This window comes from Labeo rohita, chromosome 4 (genome assembly GCF_022985175.1).
Source record: "Labeo rohita strain BAU-BD-2019 chromosome 4, IGBB_LRoh.1.0, whole genome shotgun sequence".
Classification (NCBI taxonomy): domain Eukaryota; kingdom Metazoa; phylum Chordata; class Actinopteri; order Cypriniformes; family Cyprinidae; genus Labeo; species Labeo rohita.
This window is the reverse complement of record NC_066872.1, coordinates 40,753,753-40,776,573: the sequence shown is the minus strand read 5'-3', so window position 1 is coordinate 40,776,573 and position 22,821 is coordinate 40,753,753. Positions and strand designations below refer to the sequence as shown.

At 39.8% G+C, this 22,821-nt stretch overlaps 1 protein-coding gene across 1 annotated transcript in view; it reads right to left on the bottom strand.

The window, feature by feature from the left end:
- Positions 1 to 22,821, bottom strand: part of wnk1b (WNK lysine deficient protein kinase 1b) — an 89,886-nt gene that overhangs the window by 16,291 nt on the left and 50,774 nt on the right. Inside the window, 20 exon segments of the mRNA XM_051106938.1 lie at positions 38 to 528; positions 620 to 690; positions 827 to 863; positions 1,942 to 2,028; positions 2,849 to 2,929; positions 3,889 to 4,979; positions 6,136 to 6,270; positions 6,363 to 6,417; positions 6,502 to 6,609; positions 6,796 to 6,912; positions 7,005 to 7,161; positions 7,271 to 7,332; positions 9,329 to 9,472; positions 10,172 to 10,207; positions 10,422 to 10,505; positions 12,573 to 13,844; positions 17,756 to 17,940; positions 18,885 to 19,188; positions 19,262 to 19,481; positions 20,689 to 20,777. Coding sequence (XP_050962895.1) covers positions 38 to 528; positions 620 to 690; positions 827 to 863; positions 1,942 to 2,028; positions 2,849 to 2,929; positions 3,889 to 4,979; positions 6,136 to 6,270; positions 6,363 to 6,417; positions 6,502 to 6,609; positions 6,796 to 6,912; positions 7,005 to 7,161; positions 7,271 to 7,332; positions 9,329 to 9,472; positions 10,172 to 10,207; positions 10,422 to 10,505; positions 12,573 to 13,844; positions 17,756 to 17,940; positions 18,885 to 19,188; positions 19,262 to 19,481; positions 20,689 to 20,777 — 4,826 coding nt within the window.

Genomic DNA, 22,821 nt, shown 5'->3' with positions numbered 1-22,821 from the left:
ACTCATTTTACAATACATTACTATACAACAAACATACTTCTCTCTCAGCTTGCTGACTTCTCTCTTAAAGTCCTCGTCCTCAAACTCTGAGTCATTGTCGCTACTAAAGTAGGAGCTGACGGAATTGTTGAGGCTCCCGGCACTCTGAGACGGCCCGTTCCCAACAGCTGGATAGGCTTGAGGTGCTGGCTGGGGTTCTGGTGGTTGTAAGCTAGCCACAGGAGCCTCATCCTGTGCTCTGCTCACTGAAAAACGTCCCACCTTCGTGTCCGTCTTGGTGGTCACCTGGAAACGGCCAATGGTGGTGGGCTGGGGCTGGGCTGCCGTCCGGTTGGGGAGAGTGGGGAGGCCGTCGACCACATCTGCTTTCGTGTCTCTGAGGGGAGAGGAGGTTCGGTGCAGTGTGTTCTCGGGGCTAGAGAGAGTGGAGGAGGATGATGAAGAGGAGGTGGTGGTGGAAGAAGATGTGGAGGATGAGTCATGCGTGGTGGGAGCCTGCGGGGCGTTCTCATCAGGAGCCGCTGACACCTGAAAGAGAGAGAGAACAAGTGCCACCTGGTGTCATACACGAACACTATGAACATCCCGTTCCTGTCATTGCAATGCAAATGCACGGTACCTGGAATCGTCCTAGTTTGTATACTCCAGCTGCAGGTGTAGCTGCTGGCTCATCTTCCAGAGAAAACGGAACTGTAAGAGAATTACCATTCATAAGCAAAGCTGATAATGAGTTAATGTGATATGAGAACAGGATTAACTTTTTAGCTACTTATTGTTTGTTTTGTTTGGTTAAAGAACAGGATGAAGTAAAATTGGCAGCACATACCTGGCTGTCCTCCAGGTGGCATCCCAGTGACAGATGACTACAGGGATGAAAAATGATGAGGGAAATCAGATCAGACAGTGTAAAACAAACTGAGTAAGTGTGTGTATAGTTTTTTTTTTTTTTTTAGATTTTTTTTTTTATTATATATAAATATGGATTTTAGAAACTATATACAATTGAAATTGATATATATAATAAATAGCACATATTTTCATAGCTTAGTTAGATCTAAATAAATGGAGATTTATATATATATATTATATATATATATATATATATATATATATATATATATATATATATATATATATATATATATATATATATATAACAAAATGATTAAAAATCATGTATATAAATGTAAATATAAATATATAAATACATTTATTTAGATTTAACTAATATATACATATGGATTTTAAAAACTACATAAAATTAAAACAAAAAAATATGTATATCATAAATATTATATTATCATAAATTAGATAAATACGGATTAAATCCATACTTACATATATATTTTTTTATTTTAGATACAATTAAATTAAAGTAAATTAGATAAAAATTAGATAAAATTTAATTAGATGAAAAGTAGGAAAAAAAATAGAAAAAAATATGCATGTAAATATTTACATATATTTTTTTATTTAATTAAAAAAATTATGTTAATTATAATTATATATATATGTGTGTGCAAAAATAATGAATATTTTACATATATTAAATTATATAAAAGTATATTAGATACAAAAAATAAATTAGACTATATATATATATATATATATATAATCAAAAATATATAAGCATTATATATTAAAAGAAATTAGACAAATATAAATATACATTTAAAACATCTATAAATATACAGTTGTAAATATTTTTTTTTAATATAAATTAGATATAAATATAAATATCTTTGTTTCTTTTGCATCAATTCACCAGGTTATTTTAGTATTTTATTTGAGAAGCATTTCTTTCAACTGTTCTTCGTGTATGGAAAGTTCCAGTGGCTGTGTTTTGAATCTCTAAGCGCAATAAATCAGATCAGACAGATCCGGCACTCGATCCACGTGTGCTGGTGTTTTTTGGCCAGACCCCTGTCGGTGTGCGTGTACCTGGTGCGTGACACTGCTGATTGGGACGGTTTCTGGACTCAGCGCCCGTCTCAGCTGGGCATCCAGATCCTCCAAGGGCTGCTGGGACTAAATAATCCATTTCGGCAATTAGTCAAGTTCACTTAGACCCAAGAAACACACACATGCAGCCTCGTACACTTATTACTCATGGCAAGTGCACACAAATACAGCGGGGGAACCGCTGTATCTAATTAACTTCAGCATGAGACGATCTCTTACAGTAAGTAAAGGGTCAGATGACCACTGCCTGGAAAAACTAAATGCTTTTAATCCAAGCTGAGGCTTCCTTTTATGTTGCACTACATATTTGTGAAATGGAGAGTAAATCCTTTAATTGGGCCACATAGCGCGGTTCCTGAAATGCTTTGTACGGGCTAGCTTGCGGCTGAGTGCTATCACAGAAAGTTTTCTATTCACAAGTGATGGATGAAAAATATCACATCAAATCTACAGGATTAGAGAAAGTCTCTTGCGTTTAGTACGAAACGCCTTGAGCAGAAGGGAAGGATTTTCTCCGAGTATGACGTGAATGCAAGCAGGGTTCAGTTTGGAGCAAAGAAAATTATATTATATAACATCTGAATGACTCTGATTAACTGAGAATTGACCGAAATTGACCTTCCTCCACAACATGCTAAAAGATGCTTTCTGTATGATGTTTTTCTTCTTGTTCTCCCTTCGTCAACGGCAGAGAAAAAGAGAAAGAGCAGCGAGTTAATGCTAGTGTCAAAGGTCATGCTCCTAACCAGCCTCAAAGAAATGCTACATCATGCAGCGGTTTGATTCTTATGCGATTGAAAGTCTTTACTACATGCTCTGCGTGTTTTACAGGAATGCAACTATATAAAACCAGAGTGAGACAGAGAGAGAAAGAAGAAAAGGGCACCTGAGTTAAACAAGGTCCTGGGAAGGGTGGTAGGTGCTCTGTGGGCGGCGTGCCAGCCTGATCTGGGCCGACAGGCAACACCTAATGAATGAAGACGGAAGAGAAACTAATGCATTGTAAAGAACCAGAGCTGGCAGAGGTGCCAATGAACCGCCACAAAGCTACATGCAGCGTAAGACTGAGCGTTATGGTTAAAGCTGTACTCAAAATGTCACTAGAGTCTTATTATTTTTCTTATATTACAGAAAAGTGTCAGTTGAGTTATATGGCATTTGTGTAGAATTACAATGTCATGCATTTTGTCAGTCATGAAACTCAACAGCCATGCAGAAATTGGGTTTAAAAACTATAAAATCACACAGGTTTTATATTGTTAGTAGTTTGAGAGAGGGAGGTTAAAATGTGATGTTAAAGACAAGAAAAGTGCTTGCTTTAACTGGCACCATGATGTCAAACCTCTTTGCATTGTGACATTATTTTTGACATCTATGCCCTAAATTTACATTACTGTACTGCAATATATTCACACATTACACTGCATACTTGCTACCATTAAAAGTTAATTTTATTAAACCTTGTACACTTACTACCATTAAAGTTTTCTATATATATTTATAACATAAAACATCTTTACTGTATTTTTTGATCAATTTAATGTCTCCTTGCTGAAAAAAACTGTAGTAATGTAAATGTTTCTGCCTAGATAAATTACTTAAATTTATAATTAAATATAATTATAGTTATTTCATTTATAAAATATATTTATTTATTAATTATTTATTTATAACAAATTATAGCATTAAGAATTACTTAATTAAGTGCATTGGAGCACTTACGATTGAGGGAGAGTTTGCTTTTAATTTTAATGAAAATAATGTCACAATTAAAAAAAAAATCATAATTGGGCTAAAAATAGGCTTCATTTGCTTTATTTTATTTTTATTTTTTTTATTTTGTGATATAACCTATACATGTTGACAGGTTTCTTGAGACTGCCCTTTAAACCAGACTTCTACAGTCTTTTGACTTTGATCACTCACCGGTAATCTCGATAACGGCGCTTTGGATGGAGTCGTCTGACTGTAGCCAACCGGGGTGGAGGCATTACCCATGGAGGTCAAGGGAGAGCCCGTGGCCTGACCGGAGGAGTTCAGGGGTAAACTAGAGGGAGGGAGAGGGGTGCCACTAGGGGTGGCACAGGCAGTTGGAGAGGAGGTTCCAGGGACGCTTGCGGACGCCAAGGGGTCAGATGTGACATCAGACTGGGCAGAGGGCGGACCAGAGCCCAGGTCCATGAAGAGCGAGCGCAGCTTTTTATCCAGAGCCTGAATATCATCAACGCCCTTTCCCTGCGGGTCGCTGTCACATTCCACACAATGTGCGTGGCTCTGATTGGGCACGGTGGAGGTTTGAGGTTGGCTGTGCACGGGTGTAGGCTGCACGACTGGTATATTGGTGGTAACCGGTTGGAGGGTGGGCACTTGTGACTGAGCAGCCGAGGCGGGAATAACCGTGGTGGTGGAAGGTGCGAGCTGCGGTGTCTGGATGGCTGTGGTGGGGATGACTGGTGGCGTAAGCTGAGCTGAAGTGGAGGGGATGGGCTGTTCACCACTGCCACCAGAAACAGATCCCATAGGAGTCACGGGGTGAGCAAGCGGGGGAGCAGTACAGGCAGGAACGGGCATTGGGACTGAGGTTTGGGGGAACGATGTGACAGCAGGCACAGCTGGCATTGGCAAAGAGGAAGGGGTGGAAATAACACTGATGACGGCAGGTACAGCCTGACTTTGAGGCAGAGGGAGTTGCGAATGAGCTGGAGGGGAGGTCACGGAGGAGGCAGGAAGGGTAGGAGGAGGAGACGATGACCCGGGAGGGTTTATGGAGACGGATGGTAGAGATGGTGAAGAGGTCACTTCAGAAGACACAGGGGGAGGAACGACCACTGGGGCGACACTAGAGGGCAAGGTTGCAGCGGCGGGAACCAGAGGGGGCATGGAGACATGGAGCATCGGCGGCGCAGTGCTGGGACCCGGGTCAAATCGGCCTTGACGCATTTCAGAGAACGCCTGCTGTAGACTGACAGCAGACGCAGACATAGAAAGGCCCAAGGCGGGCGGCGGAACTGACACAGCTGATAAAGAAGCAAAATTCAAGACAGAAATGAGTATATGGTTGCATAAGTTGTCTAACATTCTATGTCTTCAAGTCAAAGCTATTTGTACTGGGGTGAGGGCGGACAAACACAAAAGAAATTCAGTCCGAACTAGTTTAATGATTGGTAGTCACATAATTTGTAGTAATAAAAGAGATCACCCAAAAGTGAAAAAATTAGTTCAATTCGCTCATCTTAGGAACTCAAATTAAGGCATTTTTGATGAAATCCAAGAGCTTTCTGACCCTGTATAGACAACAAAACGGACACGTTCGAGGCCCGGAAAGGTAATAAGGACATTGTTATAATAGTCCATGTCACATCAGTGATTCTAATTCAACCATATTGTTATGAATCTGTTATAAAGCTGTAAATAAAATACAAATAATCAAAAACTACTTTATTTGAATCTTCTCACATTATTTCTTACCTGACAGTCACAGTCTCATTGATGGGCCATTAGAGGAGGGACCTTTGTCTCTCAGGTGTGAATCACTAAATATTCATGGCCATTGTCACTCCCTCACATATGGCCTTTCTAACACAAGACATGGCTTATGAAAATTTAACCAATATAGTGTGACCTTAATAAGTTTTTAATACATTAGCTCATCCATGGACTTGATTTCTGCCCAAGTTCCATGATTCCACACACAATCACAGTGTCATCAAACTACGCCTTTGTTTTTTTGTTTGTTTTGAATATGCGCCCTCTAGTGGCGTTGTTAAGATACTGAAAAGCACGAATGTCAAAATGGGGATGTCAAAACTTCTCCAGGGCCTCAAAACCCACAGACCACAGAGTTAGACCACAGGTTAACGTGCATTTAAGACTGACAAGGAAGAGAAGAAGAGAAGAGAAGAAATTGTGGTATAACACAAAAAGTATTCTCATAGCTTCAAAACATAATGGTTGAACCACCGATATCACATGGACCTATTTTAATGATGTCCTTACTATCTTTCTGGACTTTAAAGGTGTCAGTTGCATTGCTGTCTATGCAGGGTCAGAAAGCTCTTGGATTTCATTAAAAATATCTTAACTTGTGTTCCCGAAGACGAATGAAGGTCTTACTTACAACATCTTCTAAATGCATTATCTAACCTATTGCATTATTTCACATAGTATACTCACAGGATGAAGGCTCTTCGATTGTGGGTTGAGGTGAGCTAAAGAACTGTTCCCTCAGTCTGGATTCAGGCACTGGACTCACAATAAACCTGCGGCCTGCCGAATGGACCACCTGGGCAGCTGAACTAGGTGGCACACCTGGAAAACAAGCAGAGAAGAGAACATCTCAGTCCTGATGCATGATCAAAAGGGGATGTTAACTTGTTTTACATGCTGGGATTGCGCTCTACCTTGCTCAAGAGGCGCAGATGTGGTGGGCATATGCTGCTCATGATCACTAACCATCTGGAATAAATGGTGAGACATTAACTGTGGATGTTCACAAGAATTATTTTTCAACTTCAAAAAGGAGCACGAGAAGGTACATACCAGGCTGCGCTCTCTTTCCACACCTTTCTCATCTGCCGTTTCTATGACCTCCCGAATCTGCTCGATGAAGTACTCTCGCTCGCTCTCTAGAATGAACTCACTTTGTACCTAATGACGTGAAGGAAACAATGCCTCTTCTTAATGAGTTTTGGCAGCTCAAAGTGTATTTTGGAAACACAAATGTAATTTTATTCAGCATCAGCTTTTTGTCACATAGATCAAGATCAAAAGAAATCACAAGTTAATTGAACATATCTGTTCAGTATTAAAAATGCGGGCGGTGTTTCAAGTTACCATTATCTGTGCAATTTCCTCTGGGTTATCACCGTCGAGATCAAACTTGAAAGTCACCATTTTTCTGTTGTGTGTTTCTAATTGACACTCTGCAACTCTATCGCCCATGCTGGAGATCTAAAAGAAGAGACATGTTTTGTTGAATGTCATCGGTTTTATCAAAAAAACAAACAAAAAAAAACAAACAGAAAAAGGCATGTTGGACGTACATTAAGAACATTGAGCTTGGCCTTAGAGGTTTTTTCATGTCGTGAACGGCTGCGTACTGATCTGCGCTGGTGGCGTTTGGCGGAACGGCCCTCATGCCTGCCACCCGTCACGCCCTCATTACCATCACTGAGCCCAGATGCCACATCAGAATGACAGCTAATGGAAAAAAAGGAAATGAAAACATTCTGAATCCACTGTGTTTATTGCTTTTCACCTATTAATAAACCATCAGGCATTGTGGATCTGCTAAAATGGTGATTCTTACCTCTCCACAGCAGGAGTTTGGAGTTGTGACAGCTCTGTTGTCAAAGAGAGGCTATGAGATGTCTGGAAGAACAAACAACAAAAACAAAGGAATTATAATAGAAAGCAATGCAAACAATCAGATCAAAGAAGACAAAATGCACGTCTAAACAAAAAGTACAACTGAGTGTTTTTTTTTTTTTTTTTAAATAGATCTTATTTCACAGCCAAGAAAAGAAAGGACGCTGCGTAAGGACAGCTAAGCTTCCCAGACAAACAGAGATAAAAATGAGCATGACGTCAAAACAATAGCTTTGCCCTATAAAGCAACAAAAACTATCTGCACTGATGCGTTTGGGGACGGTTCGGTCCGTTCCAGGTACCTGCGCCGGGGTGTCTGCTGGCAAACACGGATGTTCGGTGGGGGAGGGGACTGTGGCCACAAGGATGGTTGGCACAGGTGTCGCTAGAGGCGGTACCAATTTGGGTAGATGGGGCGGCAGCGCTGACGGGGACGTGGCTGGCACAGGCACGGCTAGCGCTTCAGGCACTGCTTGCTGCGGAAACGGGGCAACTGCTATAGTTGGCGCGCAGAGAAGCTGCGGGGAAGTACGAGAGGGGTAGCTGGATCAGATCAGTGGTTGGGAAGATGGAGGAGGAGGGAAATGTGTCTGCAAGCAGCGACCGGGGAGATGGAGACGGCAAGGCCAGTTTATGTGCAATGTCTTAATCAACCGAAGGCAAACAATCACGAGATCAGACCACATGACGGAGATGGCATGCCGCGGGGTGAACGGAGGATCACAACGACCGCAAGCAAAACACACATGAAAAACAAACGGCAAACGCTTATTACATTAAGTAAGGAGGGGCACCTCTCCAAGTGCCTATAAATGTTGTCAGTGTCAACAACACATCAAATAAAATCCAAATCCAACACCACATGAAACACAAATAACACAATTTATTTATTTGTGAGGGAACCCATATCCGGTAAATCAAGTAAACAACTTTTCTGCGCCACTACAGTGTACCTGAGCTTTAGCTAAAGGGAAAACAATGGCTCTGCACTAAACATTGGGAACCGCACAGATTCCTCATTAGCACACAACTGACAACCATGCAACATACAGGCAGAAACATGCCAGAAAACATTCATTAAACAAGCACAGCCAAGGCACGTCACAGAGAGACGGCCACAGATATACTGTACATTGTTTAGAAACTGTAAAAGAAGGAAAGAGAAACAAACAAAAAGAAAAAAACTTCTACGAAGTAATTTACCATTAATTTACCATGCAGTTACATGAAACGGCATTCAAAGCCTAATTTATTTCTATAATGTATAAATTCATACTGTTTCAGATTTACACACTACCAGTCAAAAGTTTTCAGACAGTAAGATATTTAATGTTTTTCAAAGAAGTCTCTTCTGCTCACCAACCCTGCATTTATTTGATCCAAAATACAGCAAAAGCAGTAATACTATGAAATATTTTTACTATTTAAAATAACTGCTTTCTATTTGAATATGTTTTAAAATGTAATTTACATTTCAAAGCTACATTTTTAGCATCATTACTCCAGTTTTCAGTCACATGATCCTTCAGAAATCATTCTAATAAGCTGATTGCTGTAAAACTTTTTTTAGTATTATTACTATCAATATTTACAACAGTTGAGTACATTTTTCCAAGATTCTATGATGAGCAGAAAGATCCAAAGATCAGAATTTGTCTGAAATAAAAAGCTTTTGTAACATTATACACTATACCATTCAAAAGCTTAGTCAGTTTAGAATTTTATTTATTTTTTGGAGGGGTTCATAGAAATTAATACTTTTATTTAGCAAGGATGCTATAAACGGATCAAAAGTGATGATTAAGACATTTATAATGTTACAAAAGATTTCTATTTCAGATAAATGCTGTTCTTCTGAACATTCTATTCATCAAAGAAAACTGAAATTCTAAATCAGAATATTAGAATGATTTCTGAAGAATCATGTGGCTGGAGTTATTTTGTTTTATTGACTTTTTACTGTATTTTTTTTTTTTTTTTACTTCACATTATATTGTACCTGTGTGGCCTGGGGTCCAGGAACCTGCGTCTGGGAACTGCTCTGAACCACAGTGCTGGGAGGCTGCTGGGAAGCTTGCTGTTGGGGTAACGAGACGCCTGGTTGGGATGTCGGCCCTAGAGAAGCCTGTTGTGGAACAGCAGCCTAAAAAGACAACAAGCATTTTCACACAAAATGTTAACTTGGCTCTTGATATTGAAACAAGAGTCTCTATGTAAACCTCCAAGCCTTGGAAAATTAGCACATTGTAGGATCACATGCAGTTTGCACTCAACCAGCTCACCCTATTAGGCCTATGTGACCTAAATAATTTCAACTCGTCCTTTAGTTTGTAAAAACGAACAAGACGTTTACATTTACAAGTAGTGTCCTTAACATGCAAGTCCACGGAGCAAGGCATTGCACAAGAGCGTAATACCATAAGACATAACTAGGAGTTCAACCACCTAGAACACTTAAAATACAAGCTTCACATTTTTGCTTTGAAAATTTCCAGAATGTCTTTCCCCATAGACCTTCATTGTAAGTTAATTACTGCAAATTTGAATTTTGTTATTACGAAGAAAAAACTATGGTGTGTTGCAATCATCCCCAGCACGTCATAGTACTAAACCTGTTCCTTTAATAACAACTTTAAATAACTTACCTTTGAAGAACAACTCATATTAAAGCTTAATTTAATTGCTACACTCACTGATCTTGATCTGGGACTTCAAGGCAAGCTTTCCAAGCCTCATTCAAACAACAATGAAATGACAAAATGACAAAGAACTCCAAAATAAAGTGCAGGTCAATGTGGAAAAGAGGGAGAGAGAGAAAGAGAGGAATGGGGTTTTTCTCTACCTGCGAAGGGAGTGCTTGGACGTAGTAACCTCCGTACTACAAGAAACAAATACAACACAGTGTAAGAGAAAGCCACCTCTGATGTCCACAGCTTTCACACGCAGGAGAGAATTCAGAGAGATTTAAAATAAAAATAAAACTTGTGTGTGAAAAGCGAGTGGTTTATTTGCCTTGGCCAACGTTGGGTATCATTTATGCTAATGAATGGGGGAAAAAGATGATCCTGATTGGTCGGACACATTGATCTTACCTGTTGAGAAGCAGCCGCGGCGGATGGGGTGCTGCATGAAACCAAAGACACGGCACTTGTGGATTGAGAGATCGGGACCTGCACCTATTACGAATATGAAGAGGAATATGGGGGCAGGCGAGAAAGAGAGAGAAACAGAGAGAAAGAAAGAGATATGGCAGTGGTGGAGAGATGAAAAGAAAAAACAACAAGTCAAAATATGTTGGTGGCAACAGCAAAAACAGAAAAGACTTTCAAATACTGACCATTCATACACAAAGTGTGAACACTGAGCAACTGCCGTTCACTTTTTGTGTATGCCTCTCACATCTCACGATTAAACAACAAACAAACATCAGGTGTTAGCTGGGGAGTGAGTAGGCTTCATGCATGTGACTCTACATGATTCTGTAGCTTGAGTGAATGTTATAAAAAAAAAAAAGCTCAGGGAAGCATGTGGAGTTGTTTATATAACCAAGAAAGCGTCTCCTAAAATAAACCCGACCACTAACGTTGCTCAATTTGACCACTTTCCCCCCACACGGAGGATTTCGACAGAAGCAACCCTTAGAAAGCTACAAATATACTTGTCCTTCAATTTCTCTTCTGCAAGGTACAGACAAGTATAGTTGCTCCAGACGCAGATCACCTTACCTTGACATTATACTGAAGATTTTATTCATTATTAGCAGGAAATAAAGCAGCCTTGGCAGATAAGAGGATGAAAATAACAGTGGTATAAAAGATAAAGAGAGGCAGGAAAGGTGTATAAACAGGGGCGGAGAATGAGACTGCAGGATGACATTGATAATGCCTGCCTTCTAAGGGTTAAAAGATGACTTAATATCCTAAAAGTAGCCAACAAATGTTGGGTTCTTGTGCTGGTTTCTCGACTGGTGTCCTCGACAAAGACACAATTGAAAAAATGAGTCACTGAGAACTGTTTTAACCATTTCCAGCCAACTATAATGTAGCAGCAGAACTAAAAAGCAGCTGTTAAGGTAAAATACAACAAAAAACATGATTTTTGTTTGGTAAGGAAGATTAGAGGAACCTTAAGAGACAAGCAAACCTGTCTAAACCCCCTCTTTGTGTTGTATGTGTCTGTGTGTTTGCTCATACAAATCCTGCATTCATTCAAGCCTCTTTTGAAGTATCTTCAAAAAAACAGATATTTGCACTGTTGAACAGCGTTGGGGATAATGCATTACAAGTAATGCAAGTTATGTAATCAGATTACTATTTTCAAGTAACTAGTAAAGTAACACATTACTTTTTGATTTGCAAGAAAATATCGGAGTAACGCAAGTTACTTTTCATATTTATTGACTGACACACTGTGTGTGCTGTGTAAACATGACGTTACTGTAGTTCTAGACTAAATGTGAACATGCATTAATAGTATTCCTTAAAATGAATAAAAACAATAAAATGCAAACTCAGAATGTGACGCAAACCTGCAATAATTAAATGTTAAATAACACAAATATAATTTATGTATTTAATCCCATTTTATTAACCAGTGTTTGTGCCGCTGAGTTCGATGGTCCAATTCTAATAAGGAAAAATGACTTTAGATAAACTAACATTTGTGCTTCATTTTTTTATTGCTGAAGCATGTTGAACTTTCTCCTCCTGCATTCTTTTGGTGTGAAAGGGCAAGGTAAGTAGTGTAATTAATTACTTTTTTTAGAGAGTGACCCAATATTTTAATGCATTACTTTTACAAGTAACTTTCCCCAACACTGCTATTGAATGCTGGTCTTTAGAATAATTAGAATAACTTGAAAGAGGCAATCAAAACTTCAGATTTGTATGTAGAGTTACACCATATCAGTGCAAACACACAAGTATCATATACACCATTATATGAACATACACACAAAATAATACTTACAAAGTGCATCTGAAACTAAAAAAAAAATAAAAAATAATCAATGGAAATAAAACAAACACCACAGTCCAATGAAAGACACAGTTTTTGCACAAGGGGATTTAAAAAGCAGGTTTATGCATTTAGCTCAATGCACCTTGTGAACATTTCTGAGGCCTAAAATATGGCTGGAGAGGGTTAAAACCACAACCACGGGACAAAAAAAAAAATATCAGGTAACTGAGATAGAGACAGGGAGTGCTGGGGAAAGGTGGACGAGAACGAGTATTTCTAGGTACCAAGGTAGCCCCCTGATGGGACAATGTGAGGTCCGGTGGAAGGGATGGTTGACGGGCCCAAGTACTGTGCAGAGCGTTGATGTGCGAGGATGGGACAGTGGACGATTCAGAAGGTGGAATGAACAGAAACGTCGTCTGACTGGGTGGATGACCTTCGCTGATGTTGCTTCCTCCGTCTGTTTTGTAGTAAGACGTTTGCGGGATGGATTGAGCTGCGGAACAGTCTTGAGGTTGGTACAACGGATGAGGCGGAGGCGAGTGGAACTCGCCAGCATCGGAGGAGGTCATGGAGTCACTTGAAGGTTCAGGACTGAGTTCTTTAGGTCCGTGGAGAAGCAGGCTGCCCGGAGGAAGCGGTAGCTCCGGGCTTACATAGCTGTAAAGTTCTTCGGTGACAGGCTGGAGTCGACCGCACAACCCCTGGCTGCCAGCCGCTTCCTCCAGGTTGAGGTCCATTGAGCCCCGTCGGGCTCGGTACAGTCTGGACGCCAGCATAGCTGGGTCCGCCTGGAGGTTGTGCATGTGGAATTCAAAGGCAGTGTTAGGCTCGGACGCGTGAGCCAACACGGGTGGTGCGGAATGGGGAAACGAGTGGGGCTGATAGCCTGGATCTGCAGCCACGGTTTGCTGCGGCGCAGATGCAGAGCTAGACACACTCAGTTGTGGGATCGGGCTGTGGGTCAAACGCATGTGGCTCTGGACATGAGGGTGTAGGTAAGCAGGCCCAGGCTGTGATTGAGTCTCATAGGCCAGGCTAGCAGCAGCAGCGGCTTGCATTTGCTGATGGAAGCTGATGTGGCTTAGCTGATGCGCAGTCATAGGGTAGCCACTGTAGGCCATAGCTTCCAGTTGGTCCATTAATGCAGCCTGGTTGAGGCTGAGTCTGCGTACAGCTTCCTCTTGCTCGGCTCTTACGTCCTTATATCCATATAAAGTCTCCGCCGGAGGCTGTAGATGCAGTGGCTCGGCCAATCTTTGAGCCGCTATCCCGGGCATCATAAACAGGGAGGGTTCGACACCAGGACCCAGAGCTTCCACCCCGGAAAACGGGTGCAGGCTGCTCCCGTAGCTACGGTGGTAGGCGGGCTGGAAGTGACGCGTGTGGGCCTCCAGGATGGAGGTGCTCTTGCGGCGCTGCACGTTGAAAGCTTTGGGCGGGCAAGATGGCGGGGGCGAGAACGAGACGGGCCGTTCCGGGATGGTGGGGAAAAAGAGCGGGGGCTCGACCAGACCTGAGCCTCCTCCACCGTATGGCTGACTCACCGATTGCGGCTGCAGTGACAATAACATACAGCATCTTTGTGAGGAAGTAGAAAAAGCAGCATCACAAAATTCACAAAGCAAGAGAAAGAGAGAGAAAATAAAAAGATAACAAGTGAAAACACAGCATATAATATTCATCCTATCAGATGACAAAAGAATAAGTTAAGAGATGTTTAACTGCTAAATGAGGTGTGAAAACAAGACAGCGACAGATTTAAAATTAAATACAGATGCTTCAAAGGCTAAGAGGCCTAGGAACCATTTTCAATGATTGCAGTTCCAATCTGTATTTAATGTGAGCACAGGGTTTCAGCCAAGTGAGCCAGGGTAACATGGGTATCGGAAAAGGATTTTAATATGTCTTCATATTAGGGCTGTCACAATTCATTGATAAAGTACTCGATTTAAAAAAATCTTTACCGTAAGTGGCACATTCAACAGACGAGAATCCATGAAACACATTATTAGACCGTTTTCCAACTCTGCATGATATATGAAAACCACATAATGCTATTGTGATTTCATCAGATTTGTAAGATAAATCATTCATAAACACAGGAGAATGCATCAATTATCTTTTTCAAAATGCTAACTGTTCCTCACATTTTCAAAATAAAAGCTCAAACCCTTGCTCCGAGTTTACACGTTTTGATGTCCACATATTCAAGAAATTAGTCGCCATAATATTTCTGTTGTAATAAATGGTCAAATATTAAAGATTAAATGTTGCTGAGTCAATATTAAACAAGTTTAAGATCGCACAGTAAAGCGTGAAAACAATCGTCAGGCCTTTGGTGCCCTCTGCAGTCATTTGTTAAAATGTACATTAGTTCTACTCTTAATAATACATGATGTATTTTAACAGTTTTGTTCAATAAAACCATATGATTACTTGCTTTTGATGCTACTCGATTACCAAAATAGTGTCACTGTTAGTGACAGTCCTCCTTCATATTCTCAAAACTGACCTGTGGTCAACTCCTCATATTCTCAAGATTTATAATCCTCCAGAGCAATGATATAATCAGTTTTTTGGCTCATATGAAGGGGTGAAAAACAACTCCGAACCTTTGACATACAAGTAAAAATATAAACAAGCTATTTATACTTGATACGTTACATAACGGCTAATATTCATAACACACTACTTTTTGTTAGTTTAACACTATAAGACTAAAATCAGCTTGGGACTAGACAGACTGAAAAAGTCTGCAGTTTGCGTTTTTTAGTCCAGTAATAGCTTTAATGTTAACACTGTGTGCTGAGATTGTTGTCTTTGGATTCTAAACAGCTCACTTTGAGATGCCGTTTCACTTTTTAGATCACACTTTTGATGTTTTTGGGATGGAAATATTGGCCCTAAAAACAATTTCATTTTATTGCATTAGTCTGGATTATATTTGCACTCCCAAAAGCTCATCTATAAAAGTAGTTTTCACAGATACCCATGTTAAACCCAAGTCCAGCATAGCTGGAGAATCCTGGTTCACTGGGAGACACTAACATACAGGACTGGCAAAGATTGCTGGGAGACTGGCACGGCGACGGGGCGGGGCCGAGTGAAGGGGCAGGACGCTTTCCAGTGCTTTGGACAGTCGGCCCGCAAACGTCTCCCCATCTGGCTGCCCCAGCCGGGGCGAGAGCGGGGCTGATGCGACTGGAGGAGGGGTGGAAGGTGGCTTTGGAGGACACGACAGAGCAGAGGTGGTAGAAAAGCAGGGCACGCAAACAGACATGCTACGACGACGGGGAAGAGGTGGAGGAGGCTGGAGGTGAAGGAGGGGAATTGACTATTAACCACAATGGAACACAAAAACACAAATAAGGAAACTACAAGATTAAATATCAACATTGCATTCTAAGCTGCTACACAGAAAGGGAAAACACAGTGATCTACAATAAACCTTAACATACAAAGGTTACATATGTTGACTGAATCTAACATCTGCTGTCGAGTCAGACCGAAAGAATGAACCCGGTTCAATTGATGATTCATGATATTTCAAAAGCAAAAATAGTTTTACAATGACCAACATGTGTTATCAATAACATTAATATGATTGCAAGTGACAATATCGAAACCTGATTCATGAATCATGAATTGCAAGCAGATTTTGAGATTAAAGTAATACTCGTCTAACCTGATCTGAGATCGATCAGGTTGCATGATGTTGTTACACAGAAACTTGGTGTGTTAATGGCTGGGAAAATATATGTTGCTAAGAAAAACCACTGAAGAAATGACACCAAGAAATCTACAGCATAGACTGTCTACCATGTAGACAACGGATACAAATTGAGGTTAGCAAAGTCCATGAAAACATCACAGAAATCCGTCCTCTGAGATGTTTTATGATAAAGAACAGCATAAACAGAAGTACATACAGTATATGTACAGTAAAAACAAAGACCACAAACAGCACATTGGATATAAATACAGAAGAACAAAAATAAATGTGCAATAACAGTCATCAATGCCGTGCAGACTTCAGACAGCGCTTTGAGTTGGAACTAACCAGCCATTTCAAGTCAGGTGAGATGGAAATTATTAAAAGGATAGTTCACAGAAAACGACAGAAAATTCTGTCATTAATTACTCAGTTGCGTTGCTGTCTATGCAGTGTCAGAAAGCTCTCAGACTTCATAAAAAAAATACCTTAATCTGTGTTCTGAAGATGAATGAAGGTCTTACAGGTGTGGTACGACATGAGGGCGAGTAATTAATGCCTGAATTTTCATTTTTGGGTGAACTGTCCCTTTAATAAAACCATTAATATTAAAGTAAATCATTAGAAGTTACACCTACAGACAATTAGAGCGTCTTTGACATCAAGGTGTGTGCTTATGACTAAAGTGTTTCAGGCTATTTATGGAAAATAATGCAAACTAATTCAAAATCTAATGAGTGAGATGAGATGAGAAACTTCAAAGTCCCTGAGAAAGATCCACTAGACAGTGCCCTCTATGACTGTTGTGACTCTGATGTGCTGAAATGATTATGGTTTAAATGCCCAGAATGACAAATACAGCCATCCAGGTAGCGGTGAAGGCCTGGGAGTCTGCACAGCATGATACACTGCTACACAGCAATGCCTTTTTAGGAGGAATCAAAAATACTGACATGTAACAAAAAGAAATAAGGTAAAGTAACCCAAAGAATGTATTGAAATGCAAAGAGGATGAAGAGGGAGCGGCAGCTCAAGTACACATGGGAAGTGGAAATATACTTGGCAGTCAGAAAATAAAGAAAAAGCGAGACAAAGAGAGAGAAAGAACTGAAAAGCAGGCTGTATGAAAAGAATCAAACCCATTTAGTGTGTAGACTTTACGGCTTTGCTTTCCTTTCTCATGCATCACTCATTTAGTGTCTGATAATAACAAACCATCATCAAACTCCAAAGATAAATACATGCAACCACATAGAGATCATATTCAAAGTCAACAACTGAACATTCATTCATGATTCACTTTGTGTGTCAAATTCTATGTAAAGATCATATCTGTATTGCTTTACTGGGATCTTACCTTAGCACAACAAGAAATATTATGGGAACAGATGGAGACATTTGAACTAAACAGATTCTAACTGAAGATAAACATGTGGCCACATGATTTGCTGAATTAACCTGCCAATAACAAGGCCAAGCACATGCTACAATATAGAAACATGTTTTCTAGCACATTTAACAGCCCAGTTACTTGTTTTTCCATCATACAGTCATTGTTATTGTGCTATATATATAGCTGTTTTCCGCATTTTAACAGCTTTGGCTAGAAAATAATACTAGACTGTTGTGCTGAATTCGTCATTAGGCATCAGTTGCAAAAAACAGATTAAGAATGCAACTATGTGACCTGCTACACTGAAACTGCAATTAGGTGTCAAGTTCTTGACTTGGCCCAAGTTTTCTGTGACTTACCATTGGCTGCTGGGGGTATGCGGTGTGCTGTTGGGGAGCTTGAGAGCTGGGAGGGTAGGCGGCCTGTCCAGGCACCTGCTGGGGTTGCGACGCTGCAGGAGAACTATACGACATGTTGAGCTGGCTATGGTGAGGTTCGGAGAACACGGATGAACCCTGACCGCTGTCGAGCGTCCCGTCAGCCACTGGAAAAAAGATATGACACTTATAATTAAATAGGAAATTACATTTAGGTTGATAGAGTAATAAGTATCTTCTACAGCTGTCATGATTTATCGATTCAATTTGAGTATTCGATTTAAAAAAAATTCTTGACTGCATTTTGAAATTTTGGAAGTGACGTGGAATTGGAATTTTCCTACACACCGTAGGTTACGTATGTGCGTCTCAGCTCTGTTCACAGTAAATGCTGCTCCACACAAACAGTTACCATTTACATGCGTGGGGCATCTCAAATTCCATCTCTGTATATTGTTGTGAGTTTGGGTTTATTATAATGCTCATCTGGGAATGCAACATCTGCCATTTAATTAGATTTGTAAGGTAGATCATTTATAAACCTACACAAACTCAGGAGAATACATCAATATCTTTCTAAATATACTAACTGCTCATAGCGATTTGAAAATGAAAGTTCAAACCCTTGCTCTGAGTTTACACATTTTGATTAAAGTGAATTTAAAGTGGCTCTAGCATTTCTGTCATAAAGAAATATTAAAGATTATGTGAAAATTTGATTTAAACGTTGTTTAGTCAATGTTAAACAAGGATGGAGTAAAGTGGAGTAAAGTGTAAAAACATTGTGCATTAGTTATATTGTTCATAATACATGATGTATTTTAACAGTTTTGTTCAATAAATCCATATGATTACTTGCTTTTGATACTTTATTTGAACTAATATTATTACCTCACTGCTATTACATATATATTTTAAGTCATTTTAAAGGCTATTGTTTGCTTAGGTCTGCTTTTATTACCACAAAAAAAAGAAATATAATTTTCGGATTACTCCATTAATCGTCAGAATAATCGAGTAATTGGTCGATTATTCTGACGATTAATCAAGTCATTTTTTTACTTTTCCAAAATACTTCTTAGTGACAGCCCTAGTTGCATGCAACACTTACAGGTCATTCCACTTTGCATGTACTGAAGCTGCTGGTCTGCATCAGGCTCCTCAAAATCGGGCTGGACGAGGCCAGGAGTCGGAGGCTGGGAACCGCACTGACTCTGTGCAGAACCTTGAGAGCTGGACACGTTCCTCAAAGACTCGCTGACCAACTGCTTTTGCTCCTCCTCCTGCTTGCGTTTCTCTTGCTCGGCTCGCACCTGCTGTCTCTGCTCTCGTTTGCGACAGATCAGGGACACTCGGTCCCGGATGGCCTTGGCCATGGTTTTGTGGTCACCCTCGCAAACATAGCCCGACTCAACCTGTGTTTAAACACAGGATATGTTGGCATCCACATGTGCTATATCTAATTTAGAGAATTGCTGATAAACCCACCATTTCCTGAGCCACATCTTCTGGCACGTCCCGATGGAGGTCAAAGGAGAACTCGATGGCTTCGTTGTCTTTGTATTTGCCTTTGAGTTTCTTGACGTCTTCAATGCGCAACCAGAGTTTGATGGCTATCATCTCCCCATCGTCCTCCTCAGCCAGCTCCACCCGCACTCCAGTCTCCTCCTGAAAGAAGGCATGGTTCAGAAGGTCCTTGATGGCGTATCTGTTAAGGAAGGCAAAAGATGTTAAACAAGGACACCTGAATTTAGAAGCACATGGCTGACAAAGATCAACCAAATCACATTTATTAGAGGCACAAGGCGGACACTGGGGTTGTCCAGGATGGAGTAACAAAAAAGCCACCGAATGATTCAAGATAGGTGAAGCCAAGCAAAATAAAGTCAAAATATCGAGGACCTGACTTGAATTTATGTGTCTCATGATCAAATTGATGTTCATTGGGTTTCAGAACTTGCCGGATATTCCCAATAAGTGTAGTTTGATAAATTGGCACCATTCTGTGGTGATGTCGCATGAATGTCATTAAAACAATTTCAACCTCCTTGATTGTGTAGCGATAAATATTCTATCCAACATTCTATCCTGTTACATTTGATTCTACTGAAAAAAACAAATTCTCAACACTCAACTCAAAAACAGAGGACAGGGAATGGTTAACATGAACTTCTAATATAACTGCATATAATATAGAGGCTGCGACCATTCACAACACATTTATAATAACTGATCCACGTCACCTGCATGGAACGATGGATATAAGGGCTAAAGATAAGATTGCACAATCTTTTTACCAAGTCAGACCTCAGGAAAAAAATAAAATAAAATCTCAAGTAGACATCAGCTTTTCCAGTGCTTCATCAGCGGAACATCAGACGTCGTCTCACCTTACGCTCGACACGCTGTTTGCGATTTTCCATTCAATTTTTTTATGCACTGGAGCAAAACAGAGCGTCAGCTTTATGACTTTCCACAAATTATTGGGCAAAAACACTTCAGATGCTGATCAAGGTCATTAAAAAACATATTAGAGCTAAAATGCAATATCAACATTTTTGGCTTGAACATTTAGGTAGCTGAACAGGAAACAGTCTGGTCAGGGCTTATGTTTTTTTCTGTGGCGTGAGGACACGCCGCACTCGCTGGCTTGGCGTGATCACAGATCCATTTCACTGAGTGGCTTGCTGCTGGAATTTTTCCAAAACAGCGTGTGGGAAACCACTTATCTACTGCTACTATTCACATTCCACATGGAGGACCATACGCCTTGAGATTGCGATATACACTCACATCAGCACAAGTTCAGCACAACTGCGGGCAGGCACATGGCACACTTCGCTGAGAACCAAGGTATGACTAGATGAATGAGTTACGCGAACGCAGCGTGGGAGATGCAGTAGGCATAGCCTTACCTTTCATCTTTGTTTTGGCGAATACATCCCTCGATGATCTCTTTCACCTCTGGAATGGCTACCTTGTCGAAACTGCCAGGTTTAACTCCCTGTGGGGTTAAAACACAAAAGAACGTTAAATCAACATATCTTTTGTGCTGTGAAAGAGAAATCCCTTCAGAGCTCCACAGGGACTCAATGAGACTACATATGGTGCATGCTTTAGTGGCTGCCAGGTGAAAATCATATGATCAATTTCTCAACAAACCACACAATTTGAGATGGCAGCAGATGAGCCGAAGTTTTACACTTAGGGTTAAGAGTTTGTTCCGATTCCTAACCGCAAGTATGAGCAATAGTGATGTCTGCCATAGCAAGCATTACTAATAAATATTTTTTGATGGCATAAGTGTAAATGTGGCTTGCATTATAGTCATTCCAGATACAGCTGCTTATCTGGCAGATTAATTCATTTTGCTGAACAGAGTTACATTCTCCAGCAAACGGGAATGCAATTCCTGAATGCAATTTTTGCAATTATTTACAGCATTATTCATTTTTTAATTAAAAAAACCCTGAATTAAGATAAGCATAAAACACAAACACATATTTCCTTTATAAATTCTAATTCAATTTAATATCTAATGGAAGATGAGGGTACAGAGTACTAGTAGGAATTCTGTTCTAAAAAAAGCTAATTTTACTATCAAATATTGTTAGAATTTATCATTCACTCTTAAAAATACAGGCAAAACTTTGTTCACCTCATGAGTAAAAAATTGGTTAATTCTATTAAGTTTCACTTTATATCTGCAAATCAGAACAGATTTCTAGCAACACCTAATCTAATCAGATTTAGCACCGGAAAACAACAAATTCCACCATGTGATAAAACCAACATGCTACAAAACAAACTTACTGAACAAAAACATTCTGCTACTTTAGAATTCGGGAAAATACTAATTTAAAATAATTTAACATTAAAAAGCCTACACAGAGCTAGAGCTGTCAACTAACCACCCAAGACAAAAAAAGTGCAAGAAACTTACAAGTGAAATCCTGGAATACTATGTTGCTTTACAGAGTGGTCCGCCTGAACTATTACTCCCCCTGTCTTAGCATTACCTCCTTATATAAGTCAGTAACCCCCCTCAAATTCCAGTGCCAAACAAAGTTAAGGATGACGGAGTATCTAACAGAATTAAGGCAGAACGGCGAAGTATTCCAATAACAAGGTGATTTAAAAAGCTTGTTATGGACGCTGTGAATGGGTCCCCTAAAGCCAGATACACACTGTTCCCCAGCTTTCCTACCGGTTAACAAAGGCAGAAAATTAGAAGCAATCATTTTGTATTTAACAAAGCAGAGAGAGAGGAAGGCTCCTGGAACAGCTGGGGGTGGATGTAGAAAAGGAACAAAAGCAATCTTCAACTTCAACTCTGTCCAACTCCCTAAGCGACAAAGTGTTACGATGCACAAGCATGAAGAATACTATTTTCTGGTTGAACTCCTTTGATGCAACATCTTGAAATTACTTTCAAAGGTTGAAAGATACAGGCAAATGACTTAGACATTATATCCAAACTAGACTAGATGCTCACCTCAAGTCCCTATAATATTCTGGTGAATATTCTGGTACAAATTGGGATTTTTTGGACTGCTTTATCAATCAAAACGTGGACGGAATCACGAATCCAGCAATAAAAATGGAATTTTCAGTATAACGTGGAGTGTCACTTTCCAAATTTAGTACGAATAAATCAAAAGCAGGTCAGTAAACTAAAATCAAAACACAATATGGACTAGTGTCTGTGAATATTAAGCCAAAAAATACAACTTAAACACACATACTGAAGCGTGTGTGACGCTCACGGCATTTTACACGAGTACATGAGTTAATGAGCATTTTACCATTTTAAAATAAAAGTTCGGTTTAGCTTGAAGAAATTGTGACAGAAATATATATATATATATATATATATATATATATATATATATATAATTTTTTAATAAAATCAATTAATTAAAGATGCTTTTGATTATTAAAATTTAATGAACCCATTAAAATTGAATCCAGAAAATTAATGGGAAAAAATTATTGAGAGAAAAAAAAAAAACATTTCATAGGGCCTTAAAAATGTCAGTTTAATTAAT